The sequence below is a fragment of the Bolinopsis microptera genome, chromosome 13 (assembly GCF_026151205.1).
Source record: "Bolinopsis microptera isolate Bmic1 chromosome 13, MBARI_Bmic_1.0, whole genome shotgun sequence".
Lineage (NCBI taxonomy): Eukaryota > Metazoa > Ctenophora > Tentaculata > Lobata > Bolinopsidae > Bolinopsis > Bolinopsis microptera.
Window position 1 is genome coordinate 3,213,038 of NC_087084.1, and position 13,783 is coordinate 3,226,820.

At 37.5% G+C, this 13,783-nt stretch overlaps 3 protein-coding genes across 4 annotated transcripts in view; all 3 read left to right on the forward strand.

Moving 5' to 3' along the window:
- The window catches only part of LOC134825363 (inositol monophosphatase 1-like), an 8,641-nt gene extending 1,639 nt beyond the window's left edge, over positions 1–7,002 (forward strand). The window contains exon 4 of the mRNA XM_063837541.1: positions 6,945–7,002. Within this exon, the coding sequence (XP_063693611.1) occupies positions 6,945–7,002 (58 nt within the window). The remainder of the gene's footprint in view (positions 1–6,944) is intronic.
- LOC134824666 (uncharacterized) overlaps positions 1–13,783 on the forward strand; it is a 99,851-nt gene that overhangs the window by 30,915 nt on the left and 55,153 nt on the right. The window lies entirely within an intron of this gene.
- Positions 1–13,783, forward strand: part of LOC134824671 (protein salvador homolog 1-like) — a 201,861-nt gene that overhangs the window by 30,909 nt on the left and 157,169 nt on the right. The window lies entirely within an intron of this gene.

Consider the following 13,783-nt stretch of genomic DNA (forward strand, 5'->3'; position numbering starts at 1 on the left):
AATATTGTATAATTTACTAAGGTAAAACGAATGTAGATATTTTACATAGCTTGCTAACCCAAGTCCAGCACGTGAAGTTTTGAAATTATTTTATAACTTCACTAACTGAACTATAATTAGGTAGTTAAGTTAAAACTTACAAATCCTATCCAGAGGTCTGAAACAGCCAGACTGACGAGATAAGCTATAGTGTTCTGTTTCATCTTCTTTCTGAACCTCAAGAAACAGAATATCGCTAAAATGTTACCTGCCGAGAAAATAAGTTAGCAAAATTCGTATCGTTAGAGCAAAGATGATAGTTTTCTGGCTCAGAGAAAACAGTTCATTAAAATAAGTTATCATTTTATCGTTTGGAAAATCAAGTTAACGTTATGACAGTAAAACTCTAGAAAAATGAATAAATTTATCAACGTTTATACCAACCCACAACAGCGAGGATAGAGAGGATTGTCATGACAGTGATCATGAACCAGGGAGGGAGAACTACAGGAAGAGGAGGAGGCTGCATGATAAGGTCAGAACTGCAGTTAGTGACACAGTTGTCCATAGTACTGACAAGGAGTGGTACAGTTACTGGTACAGTTAGTGGTACGGTTAGTGGTACAGTCTCCATATTACTAAGGAAGAGTGGTATAGTTAGTGGTACAGTTAGTGGTACGGTTAGTGGTACAGTTAGTGGTACAGTTAGTGGAACAGTCTCCATATTTGATATTACTAAGGAAGAGTGGATAGTTAGTGGTATAGTTAGTGGTACAGTTAGTGGTACAGTTAGTGGTACAGTTAGTGGTACGGTTAGGGGTACAGTTAGTGGTACAGTTAGTGGTACAGTTAGTGGTACAGTTACTGGTACAGTTAGTGGTACAGTTAGTGGTACAGTCTCCATATTACTAAGGAAGAGTGGTACAGTTAGTGGAACAGTTAGTGGTACAGTTAGTGGTACAGTTAGTGGTACAGTTAGTGGTACAGTTAGTGGTACAGTTAGTGGTACAGTTAGTGGTACAGTTAGTGGTACAGTGCTCCATATTACTAAAAGGGAGTGTCATCTGTTAGCAAGGAGTTGAGAAACTTAAGTATCGGCAATTAGTTAATCTAACGGGTACATTTACTACTGCTCACATATCCATTACATATCTATTACATATATCTATTACAATCAGCCCGTAGACACAATGCCGGGTGATATAAAAGTTATACCACTGTTCCTATGTCCACTATAAGCAAATAGTAAGCACAAAACATTAGTCTGGCCGGATAACAACTAAATCTGAGCTCCTGCCAACATTAGTACTGCAAATTCTCGAATCAAGCGGAAATATTTAGTGTATCTAGTCGATCTGAAGCGGATAAACGTAAAATCCTGGGTAATATCGAAGGCAGACAAACGGGATGAAACAATCTTTTTCTCAAGCTGAAAGTATTCGAAGCAGAATGTAGACGTGGGGGTCAAGTATTTAAGCAAGCGGGTTGAGTATGATTCAATTTAATAGGTGTGATCCAAATAGTTACAATACAAGATTTATGTGTTGAAGAGCGAAAATTATTGATTAATGATATGTTGGAAAATCAACATGATAGGTGAAATTCCGCGAATCGTAGTGATTGAGTGTAATTAGGAAAACGATCAATGATATGTTTGGAGAATCAACATGAAAAGTAAAATTTTGGGAATTGTAGTGCAGATTGAGTGTGATTTTAGATTTATAAGTGTGATGAAATTTGATTAAGTGTGATTAAATGTTAATGAATGTGATTAAGTGTGATTAAGTGTGATTAAGTGTGATTAAGTGTGATTAAGTGTGATAAGGTGTGTGTTGAAATGTTGTTCCCAACATTTGATGTACGAAAGAGAAGTGAGATAAAGTGTCACTACTCACTCCACATGCTTACCAAATCCTGAAGATTACCTAATCGTGCAACTAATTATAGATCTGTTACACATGCAATGAAATATACCCATGAACTGGTACTATTCACTTAATAAAATGTCCGTCAATGCTGTCGGTTACAACGAACAATCTAAAAGATCGGACCTGGTTCAAGTCAGTCATGAGGTAATCGAGCAATAATTTCCTTAACCAGAGTCCAAACCCAGACAATAAGACGACAATAAGACGAGGTGATCACTAACCCTAAAAATGTCATTCCAGGTAAAGTGGCGCTTGAAAAAGATACCGGAATTATCTTTTTTCAAGATTCGATAAACTCGATATGCGTCTTTTAAAAGCAGGTAAATAAGGTTAAACTTTGACAAAGAACAAACAGTAAAAATGTAAAATGGCAAACATAATTAACCCAGCTTATCTAGTGTCCAGTGTCATGCAAAAATTATAATGATATTACAAAATTACTAAAATATACAGCTGCCAATCTGACAACCCACACTGCAATTAATACCGCAGAGTATCAAACACTTGAGAAACGTACACATATCCTAATACGCAGGAATTTGTACCGTATCTAGACCTTTCTGGCATCACCCGAATTTGTAAACAGAGTGAAATCTTACTAAACTTACTACTAGAAACGTCATTGGTAATTATAAACGTAAAAAGCGGTATTGATAACAGCACAGTACATGAAATAGCTTTCAACGTCTCCAATATACCATGTGATGGGGCATACCGATACTGGTTCCGGTCAATTTAACATGAGAATGTACAATTGAAAAGTGTCACGTGATAAAATTTGAAGATAGACGAGTATGGTGTTAAAAGGTAGCAGATGCCGGCAGCCACGGGACAATGGCTGTCTACCATGATAGCACAGCCGAGTAATTCAAGAAAAGTGAATCAAAAAAGTCGCGACACTATCAATTGTCTGAGTACTTCAGGAGACAAGATTCGTCAGAAAAAAAAGAACAACACAATAGATCACTAAATTTAGGGGCTATCCAATATCTGATACAAACAGTTTAAGGTAACTAGATCTGCAGCTGGTACTGACAAAAACTAAGGTGTGTGTTGTAGCGAACTCGTTATGTTGGTTGTATCCCGATCAGTCAGGTAAAAACACCTGACATAACACACTAACAGCTAGGGATTCTCTCCATTTTCCCGGACAAGTGAAGCGTAAAAAATGTTGATATGCGGTCTTAGGGGATTAGTGTTTAGAAAGTGATACACCGGAAAAATTGGGTGCCACGATCGTAAACTCGTTCTTATAATCACAAAAGAGTTTATAGCTTATAAATACCGTCAAGACCTTGCTTTTCATGCATAATCTAATAAGGATGGTAATTATTGGCGTAACATAACTTGATCACGGGAGGAATGTCACATCCCGACGGTAAAAATGAAACAATTATTGTTGATATGATCGGATCATGAGTCAGATACCGTTGTGAAAACTATGCCGCTTTAACAAATCTGTAGGTCGAAGAATGTTATATAAACAGTGAGACGTCACGACACTGATATACTGACTATTTTCACATTGTTACACTGTAGCTGTGTAGCACTGTCACAGCGTAACATCGTTATAATGTAACACCGTTACAATGTAACATCGTTACAATGTAACACCGTTACAATGTATCATCGTTACAATGTAACACCGTTACAATGTAACACCGTTACAATGTAACACCGTTACAATGTAACATCGTTACAATGTAACACCGTTACAATGTAACATCGTTACAATGTAACACCGTTACAATGTAACACCGTTACAATGTAACATCGTTACAGTGTAACGTCGTTACAATGTAACACCGTTACAATGTAACATCGTTATAATTTAACACCGTTACAATGTAACATCGTTACAATGTAACACCGTTACAATGTAACACCGTTACAATGTTACGTCGTTACAATGTAACACCGTTACAATGTTACAATGTTACAATGTAACACTCCTGTCTGTCTGCGTTTATACTCCTGCCTGTCTGTCTGTCAAAAGTAGAAGATGGTATCTATAGCTCTATAGTGTCCAATGAACCATACAAATCAAGTAGAGATCTCAACACATCTGCATAAATTTATATCTACAGTGCTATAATGATAGGGGTCAAGGATCAGCAGCAGATCTCAGTTCTGAACAAGGAGGGACGGGGACTGCCTCTCAACTGTGGACTGAAGTAAACTGCAGTACCCTCAAAACATCAGAAACAACAACGGTTGAAAAAAAAAGATAAAATAAACATATTATGTCAGACCAGACAAGACATAATATTCCAACAAACAAAATACCTTTATAACAATTTACACTATTACAAAACTATTATGTCACACCAAACATAACATAATAGATGCGTGGTAATAAACAACAAGACTTAAATAAAAAAAGTCGCACCACTGCTTTAACGTGTAAAATCCGGATTGGAGTATTATTTATGAGTCGCATTGTTGTAATGTATTCCGTGTAAAATTATCTTTATCCCGGTTGTTGCGACAAGTAAAAATGCTCTTATTAGGGAAAGGAGTTTACTCGACGTTTCAATGCTTTAACCTTTTAACAAACCATCAAATATTAGCCTACAAAGCCGCTGCGGGAACTATGCCCAAATTTCAAGCGGACCAAGCACCAAGACAGCAAACAAAATACATAAAAAACAATAAAAGATCAGAAATCCCATGACAACATAAAAGTAGTCTGGAGTCAGGACACTGCTAAATTCAAGTCCGGTGCACACCAATTACAAGCACCATATAATTATTGGGCACACCAGCACCCATCTACCCACAGATGCCTCGGATCTGGGTAACATGATCTGATGAGCAACTGCCTACACCTACAGTAGGCCTTTCCGGGTAGCTCTAGTGTAATCGATCACATTGCTTGTGGTAGGCACCAAGTATCTACCTATCTCAACATGCCGTGGACGTATATTATAGACTCATAGAGGCAGTCTAACTTCTGTTTACAGTTCTCTATAGAGGATTGAGCAGAACCCCAGAGTCTGCGGCCCCTTCAAGTTCATCTGTGTTTATTATGGGTCGTACCTTCCTGGCTTGCCAGGAGGGACTTTTCAATTCAATTCAATACGGTAATGATTTCATCCCTGTCTAAAGATGCCGCCCCATTCCAGCCGCACCTATTCCGCCACACCCATCCCCGATCGAGATTAGCCGCGGGGACCTTGATTTAGTCTTTAACTGGGAAAGTAACATCGCTTTTGTAATTAAAAAATTGTGGCAAATTGCAGAAATGTGACAGCGTGAAAACTGTAAATTGACTGTGATTCTAATTTGGTATAAAATAACAGTACGCAGGGTCATATACATATAGCTACAAGGGTGTGTTTACTAGCACTATATAACTTAGACACATCAAATCACCAATACGATATATTGGATATAATAACAACAAGTACTCTGTAACTGTTGGTGCCCATATAGCCTCGTATCGTCACACGTAGAATTCATTCAATCATCAACTCAACCCGAATACCGTCTCCTTCTAAACTCATTATCGCGCCCTATTATTACGATGACCTTACCTCATGGATAGAATGCTTGTGCCCCGACTATTATATAAGCAAGACAAGATGCTGGACGCCAGCCATGAGTGACTCAACAAATTATGAAAATTTAAAAATGATATACAACTATAGGAGCACACTTGCTTACCCGTAAATATCGAGGTCTGGAGCTTTTACATCCGGACATTCAACTAATCGCTTACTGATAGCTTTCTGTCCGCAAAGTAATCACCGCAGGATTTCTGAACGTTCGAATGTAAGCTCGTAGAAGTTCGGGTCAGCGCCCAATCTAAGAAAAGTTTAATTCCTTTTTCGACAGTAGTGTTCTAATACACACAGTAGTGTTTTATACAGTAGTGTTGTAATAGGGTAGGTAAATGGTATTGGCAAGTCCATATCTGTTTAGTTTGACCAGTGAATATTTCGACACTTCGAGCAGGTCCTTCAAGCTTGTCGTTAAATCAAGGCATAAATACCGGAAAATATTTGCTATTGGCTCAGTAATTTTTCCAACCAATGAAAGATAAAATGCTTGGGGCTCGGCTCTGAAGCAGATATAAGGATGTTATTCCGTACAATATCCCGAACAGAAGTGGAGACATAACTTTCATTAACGGATAACATCATAACATAATATTAATAAAGTTTAAAGGAACACATCAGAACGAATTATATACTAATCTGGTTTAATCAAAACTAATTCTCCCTCCCAAACCGTGTTCAAAGTGCCAGTGACAAACCAGGAGATTGATTCTGAACTGACAGAAAATGGCAGCCTAAACTGCACGCAGACTGTTGCGACCCCAGGAAGTATAATTAGTCAGACTCGGAGCTGACTTACAAAAATGTCGAATATTTTTGTCGAATATGGTGAGCAGTGAGCAGTGAGCGTCAAGCAGGGAATTTTGGAATGCGCTGGTCTTGGAATCACAATCGGTAAATTCGTTAACTATTTTGCGTGGTACTTAAACTGTCGCTTGTGTTGCCAAGGACAAGCTCTAAACTGCAGGAACTTGGCGGGAATAGCGCTTTAACAAACATTCAACATAAAACCATGGCAACTCACCAAAAAAGTAAATTAGTTAGTTTAAGTTACAGGTTCATAAAATCGTGGAATTTTTCAAACAGATGGCTCGAGATTAAATGCCTACCAACTAGACAAGGGAAAAGTATTAAGCTTTTAGCACAGCATAAGTAGCCATGAACTCCTATTAGCAGCGGCTAGGAATTTAAAAAAGCTGCGGGTGGAAATCATCAGCATCTCTAACAAATTGTTGCCATCGTGGATTGCCATCCAAACTTTTCCTTAGCAAAATATAGGATACACTAAACCCACTTTGCCATATTTTACGAATGATATCACAAGTCGAGGTCGCAGGAATTTAGAGTTCTCTTCCGGGCACCCTGCTTTATTCAATTAATAAAGAGGTTCGGCGTGGTATAAGTCTTGACAGTAGTGCTGAACTCTCACTATACCCAATACCCATCTTTGTATTTGTGAACTCCCACATTTTTGCAGGTGTAACACAGAGGTTGTGTTGGCTCTTTTGACGTGGGTGAAGGAGGGTGTAAAGTGAGGTAAAGTGTGGTGTCTCACTTTAAAGTGAGGTAAAGTGAGGTGTCTCACTTTGAAGTGAGGTAAAATGAGGTGTCTCACTTTGAAGTGAGGTAAAGTGAGGTGTCTCACTTTGATGCTACCCGCACTAACACAGCCCATCTAGACAGTACTTTACTACTGCAGTCAATATAATGCAGTCAATATAATACAAGTCTAACAGTTACAGTGATACAGACTGACAGACAGGCGAGCCCGGAGCCCCTTGTTGCTTTATCATCATCCTAATGCTCTGAAGCTCTTAGTCAAAGCTGTTCTTAGTCAACGGCTCAACAACGTATCACGTCACCAAACCAAACGTAATGGAAAGGTCTGAATCAAAGGAAACGATTAGTGTCAAATAGTCACAAATGAAGCGTATTTTACCGCGATTGTCAAGAATACAAGGGAATTTGTGCCGTCTGAAGCTGGTTACAGGGTATCCCAATTTGCAAGTGCTAAGTCCTAACATTATAGCGTCACGTGTGTGTCGAGTGTTTCTTTGTTTTGCTACAAATCACTGAAACCTTGTCATTACGTCGCGTGCTGAAGATACCTGACAACTTGCATGAAATTTACGCCAAAGAACGCACTTAAACGATTTTATTTACGCTAGCATTCTTTCACAATCACATAACACACATTTTATCCCATGATTTAGCAGCCAGCTCTTGAATTCAGGACCAAACGAGAATACAACTCAGTTACAGTAATTAAAAAATAATGGATAAATTCTACTGTCTACGGAATGTCACGCAGCAGCTCCACCAAGGTTCACAACTCGTTGCAAGTCGCAACACGTTGTAATGTACACGAGTCACAACAAGACAATACCGCGCTGTAAAAGTTACAAAGTATCAACAAGATAGAACAGATCAGAGTTTTCCAACGTCACGGCAACATTTATAAACGAGATAGTATTATAGTGGATAATTCCTTGTTCTCACGTGGTTGTATTTTACCTGTGTAAGGGAACCCATACAATATGGGCGTGGCCGGAGGGTAGACAAGATGCAGTCGAGTTGAAACTTGAAATTTGTGTTGTTGGTGAAGGAATCTAAGGAGCAACGGGTAAGAACTCCCCGGCAATTGCTCATGAAACGTTTTAAATTATGAACCTACCTACTGTATAATATAAATGTTATCAAGGTGTTGGCGAAGGAGGAATACTAATAACCTTGGTTATAGACCACTGGTTACGTAATTGTTATTTGGTTGTTATTTGGTTGCTATTAGCATGGATTGTGGCTACTGGCTTGCTCCGAAACACGCCTTCGTGATGCAGGCTGCATGGTTGTGGTTTGAATAATCTCAATATTATTACTTCATCAACATATTATGGAGATATTATTACTAGGCGAAGAATTACGGCAATTTTTTGAACTTTTGGCTTGAGAAATGATAAAAGGTACGTAGTCTGTAAATCCAAATGATATGATACCAACTGTAAACTATCAATATAGGCACAGTCGAGATGCGAAGCGTGAAAATACACTAGTGTCACTAATTAGAGTCGGGCTTACATGTGGGAAACCTTGAAATTATAAACGACGTATAACTGCATTTTTTCAATATCTTTAAGACGACACTCCGCGAAGACCGAAGTAGATGGGCAAAAGATTTCAATCTCGTTCACAGAAATTCATATCATTTGAGGTATATGATATTGATTGTCGTCGATGACGAATGCATTTTGGCCAACGTTCATGGTATCAAACGGATTTCAACAGTGTATAAGTGTACTTATATACTGTATAGATGTGGATTCTGGTGGGGAGGTGAGGCATATTTTTCACATGTGTCAGCTATAAACCAATCAGCTTCCACTATTTACCTATCAAACCCCAGAGTCATGACTGTCACGACTCACCTATCAAACAAACATGCCTCACCTCCCCCCAGAACCCCCACCTAGTATAACTTGTCAACAACGACGAACAATAATATCGACAGGAATTCGTTTTTTGAAAATCATGCTTTTCAAAAAAAAAACAACAAGACGTGTTTATTGACACAAACTTGTACAGAACACCACCAACTTTTAACTGATTATAATCATTTGAAAATCGCTGACGGAATGTGCCGATGGTATTTCATACATCAAAATTGAATTTGACTGGCAATCTGACGTTGACACGAAGTTTTTACGCAATCCTAAGTTTGTACGTTTGTAAGCTTGTACGAGGTAGTAAGATAAAACTGTAATAAACAGCCTGTTAACACTGATCCCTCTCCATCTCGACTCCGTTTAATTGAGTGATGACGTGTCACAACACTTAATAATAATAATACAGTGGAACTCCGCTTCAACGCGCTTCGTGTTGAGAAAAAGGAAAGAATTTAGACCAAAAAACTGTGTGATACTTATAGTTATAGTTAGGTCCGCGTTACAGCAAGGTTTGATCTTTAAGGCACATACCGGTTGTAATTGTATTACAAGCAGTTCTGCAACGTTTATATACCAGCATAAAGGTGATCGGTGTTTGGTGCACATATTGCATTCACTTTATACTGGAAGAAATGGGGGAGGAAACAGAAAATACGCGTTACAGCGAGATCCGCGTTAGAGCGAGGTCCGTGTTATTACTAGTACTACTGTTATAGTTAATGAGCCTCAAGAATAATAATAATAGGTCTATGATAAATAGATAAATTGGTCCGAATGGAGTCTTGAAGATCAAAGCGATATAACCGTATCTTGTAACTACGCTACAAGTATGTGCTAAAAAGTGAAAATACCGCAAGACATGAAATGCAAGAATTGTTGCAGTTGGTTGATAATAACAGCGCGAGCCTAACTGTACTGTTGGAGAAGACCAGTCCTGAAGTTAACATTTAAGACTTCCAGTTGTAGGTTTACAACCTACCAGGACGCGCGCCGAGTTGGACGCTATGGAACAAATATTTTACGAGTATCACCCGTTAAGACTTTCAGAGGACAGGTTTAAGAAATTTGCCGTATTATAAGCACAGGTTGAGTGGTGGCTTTATGAAGAAAAATTTCCATTCCGGGTTGAGTATTGCTAGTGCTACAACCCTTAACTTAATTGATAAAATCAATCGAGTAACATGTGCTTGAAAAAATGGGCCCGAATGAAATCGTGACAAACAAGGCAATTCTGTCGATATTACACTGTTAGTATTTCCTGGCTGCAAATGCCGCAAGCAAAGAAGCAAGTCACGTGAAATATAAAAATTGTTCAAATGAAGCAATAAAGAAATTGAGCAGTCGTCGGTACTGGAATTTGAATGAGCACATATCGCCACATCCGCTTTATTTCCAAACTGATGCACCGCGCACGATTGCAATTATTATCAATTAGATTGAAATTTCCGGCGATATTAATTTATTTCATTACATCATCCGCTTGACCTAATTCGCCGATTAAAATTTATAAATTCGCTACAATCGTTTACAGCTGGACCAAATGACCTCATAGGCAGTTCAGTGACCTTCTAGCGCACCGTTTCCACACCAACAAAATTATTTTGAAAAAAACGTATTTTTGTAATCGAGCATTTCCTGGTTAAGAGTGCAATTTTCGGAAAAAATAATTTTTTGGTCGAGACGCTACAAGTTAATCATTTCTTGCGGTATCGGGTTGAAATTTTGCTCGCCGTTTATTCACATCTATTTCAAGGTGTGTGTAAAATCTTGATATCGTATCTAAAAAGGCTGGTGTGTTATAAATTTTTAAAGTCAAAAAGCTAAAATTGTCCTTTTCAGGCTTATTTTAACAAAAAAGTCGGTCAGAAAAGATCGGATTGATTTGATGGTTGACATCAAATTGTTCTCTGAATTCTAGCGCAGTTTTTGATGCCCTTAAAAATGTTTTTACTCATTTATCTTCAGATCTATTGGACCTCAAAGCCAAACAACAAATTTAGGCACATTTTTCGTTTTTAATATTAATTAATATTAATTTTAGAAAAATCAGTAAATTTTACTGATTTTTCTAAAATTTTGATAGGAATGTGCTAGTGACTTTTTGAAGGGTGAAAAATAACCGCAACTAGCACATTTATATACAAGTTATGAACAGCAAAACACCCTAAAATGCTTCCCTTTGAAGTTATGGGAGAAAATGTGATTTTTTGGCTTTGCAGATAAAAAATCACATTTTCTCCCATAACTTCAAAGGGAAGCATTTTAGGGTGTTTTTTTGTTCATAGCTCATGTATAAATGTGCTAGTTGCGGTTATTTTGCACCCTTTAAAAAGTCACTAGCACATTCTTATCAAAATTTTAGAACAATCAGTAAATATCAAAAACGAAAAATGTGCCTAAATTTGTTGTTTGGCTTTGAGGTCCAATAGATCTGAAGATAAATGAGTAAAATCATTTTTGAGGGCATCAAAAACTGCGCTAGAATTCTGAGAATAATTTGATGTCAACCATCAAATCAATCCAATCTTTCCTGACTGACTTTTTGTTAAAATAAGCCTGAAAAGGACAATTTTAGCTTTTTGACTTTAAAAATTTATAACACACCAGCCTTTTTAGATACGATATCAAGATTTTACACACACCTTGAAATAGATGTGAATAAACGGCGAGCAAAATTTCAACCCGATACCGCAAGAAATGATTAACTTGTAGCGTCTCGACCAAAAAATTATTTTTTCCGAAAATTGCACTCTTAACCAGGAAATGCCGATTACAAAAATTGGTATTCTCACTGAACTGCCTATGAGGTCATTTGGTCTGGACAGATTTGGTGTATTTAAGAGCAGTATTGCTGGAAACATATCACAACCAATACATTTACTATTCAGCTGTCTCGAATGATCGCTTTCATATCCTAAACTAAAGTCTAAACTCTAACATTAAGCTAGACTGAATATTTTCAAGAATCTGATTGCAACCATGCTGATCTATCAAAATTAGCCATCAAATAAACCGCCAATCCGGGGCTCCACATCACCGGACTCCAATTCTATACTGGACTGGCGTAACGATCGAGAGGCATCTGCTCTCTGGGGTGGTCAGCAACTCTGATGGCCTGTCGAGTTTCGACGAAGCAGATCAAGGTATCAAAGGTATAAATATCCGTGTATAGACCAGTAGAGTCGATGCAGACATCATCGGTCCTGGATCTCGCTGATAGTGGTGCCAATAGTACCACTCACCTCATGGTCATGCAGCTGACGACAATTCTGAATTCCCTATAGTGGCGCAATTGGCGCAAATCAGTGGAGGTACGATTCATTTCAGCTGCAATATGGCGTTCCTGCAGACAGTGAGATGACAACGATAGTGCGATATAGTTCTACAGTGATAGGACCACTATTTGAAGGAATAATTTTCCCATAAGTCGCACCACCAGGGGTCTTCACATATTACGTAATCAGCCGAGGGGGAGGGGTTTCGAAATGATTACGCTAGTGTAATTTTGATACAACAAAAAAAACTGATTCCGGAGGGGGGGGGGGGGGGGGGGGGGTAAAAATTGCCCAAAAAGTGATAACGTAATGTCGTAATATGTGAACGACTATTATAACAGTAGTTAGAACCACTGAATGACATAAACAAATGTCGCAGACTTGGACCTTTTTTAAACCTTGAGAACATGTTTCCAAAAATCTTCTATTTAGGATCTGCAATCGATAACAAAAAAAAGCACTGCAACATTATTTAAGTTCAGTTCGCAAATAATTTAGCTAAAAAAACAAGCACAAACGATAGATAATTCGCAGTAAAGAAAGGTACAACGATTGTAATTGTTACATCATAGATATCATAAATTATAAATAGAACAAGACAAATGATGTATTGAAAGCAATATCCTCTTATTATATAGCGTGATCAATCTGACAAAGGATCTATAGAAAGTTATAATAAGATTTATGTGACGTAACTTTATCTCTTCCTTTCACCCAACAACAAGATCTATTTTTTATAAAATATATTAAATCAGGTAAAATTTTGTTTGAATTATGATTTAATGATTACATTTCGACAAATGTTTCAATATAGTAGTAATAGTATGCACCATGGGCACGAACAAACGACCTTCATGTTTGTTATTTTTATAAGTATTTTCACATCCTCTAAGAGCTATTAGATAAGAAAAAGGCACTCCATCTCATTCTCAATGAAAAACGGAGCAATATATAAAGTTTTCAGCTGAGAGTTAAAGAAAGAAAAATTAGAAAGCAGTTCGTGGTACTGCTACGAGCCGTTAATTTTATACAAAGCTGAACTTGCAAAAATGGAAGTGAGACTGTTATAAACTTTACCTCCTTACGTTTACGTTTATCTAGAACATGCTTACCTAAACTTTTGTTTGGAATGCATGATTTAAAGAATTTGTGGTCAAAGACAGGACCTTACCATAGATCTGACGTGATTCTCTGCTTTAAGGAACAAAGTAGGAAGCATAAAATTTAATGCATATTATGCATTGATTTAATCATTTTTACAAATATTTTAAACGAGAGGAACTTTTCTTGAAAATTATTGCAGTGGACTAATATTTAGCTTTGCTATAAATGACAGTCTGTTAAAATTGGGATATTGCATTTAAGTGGGTATAACTAAAAGACTGGATAACCTGGTACACGTGTCCATTGCCCACATTAATGGCCATAAATTATTTAAATTTATTTAAATAATAAGTTATTTAGTGTAGGAAAAATCACCTGAGTCACGAAACTCACACAAGTTAGGAATTGAAATTTTAAAATGAAATCAAAAACTTTGTGGTTTTTTCATAAATTATTCAAAGATGTGATTTAATTGCAACCACTTTTCCTATCATTGT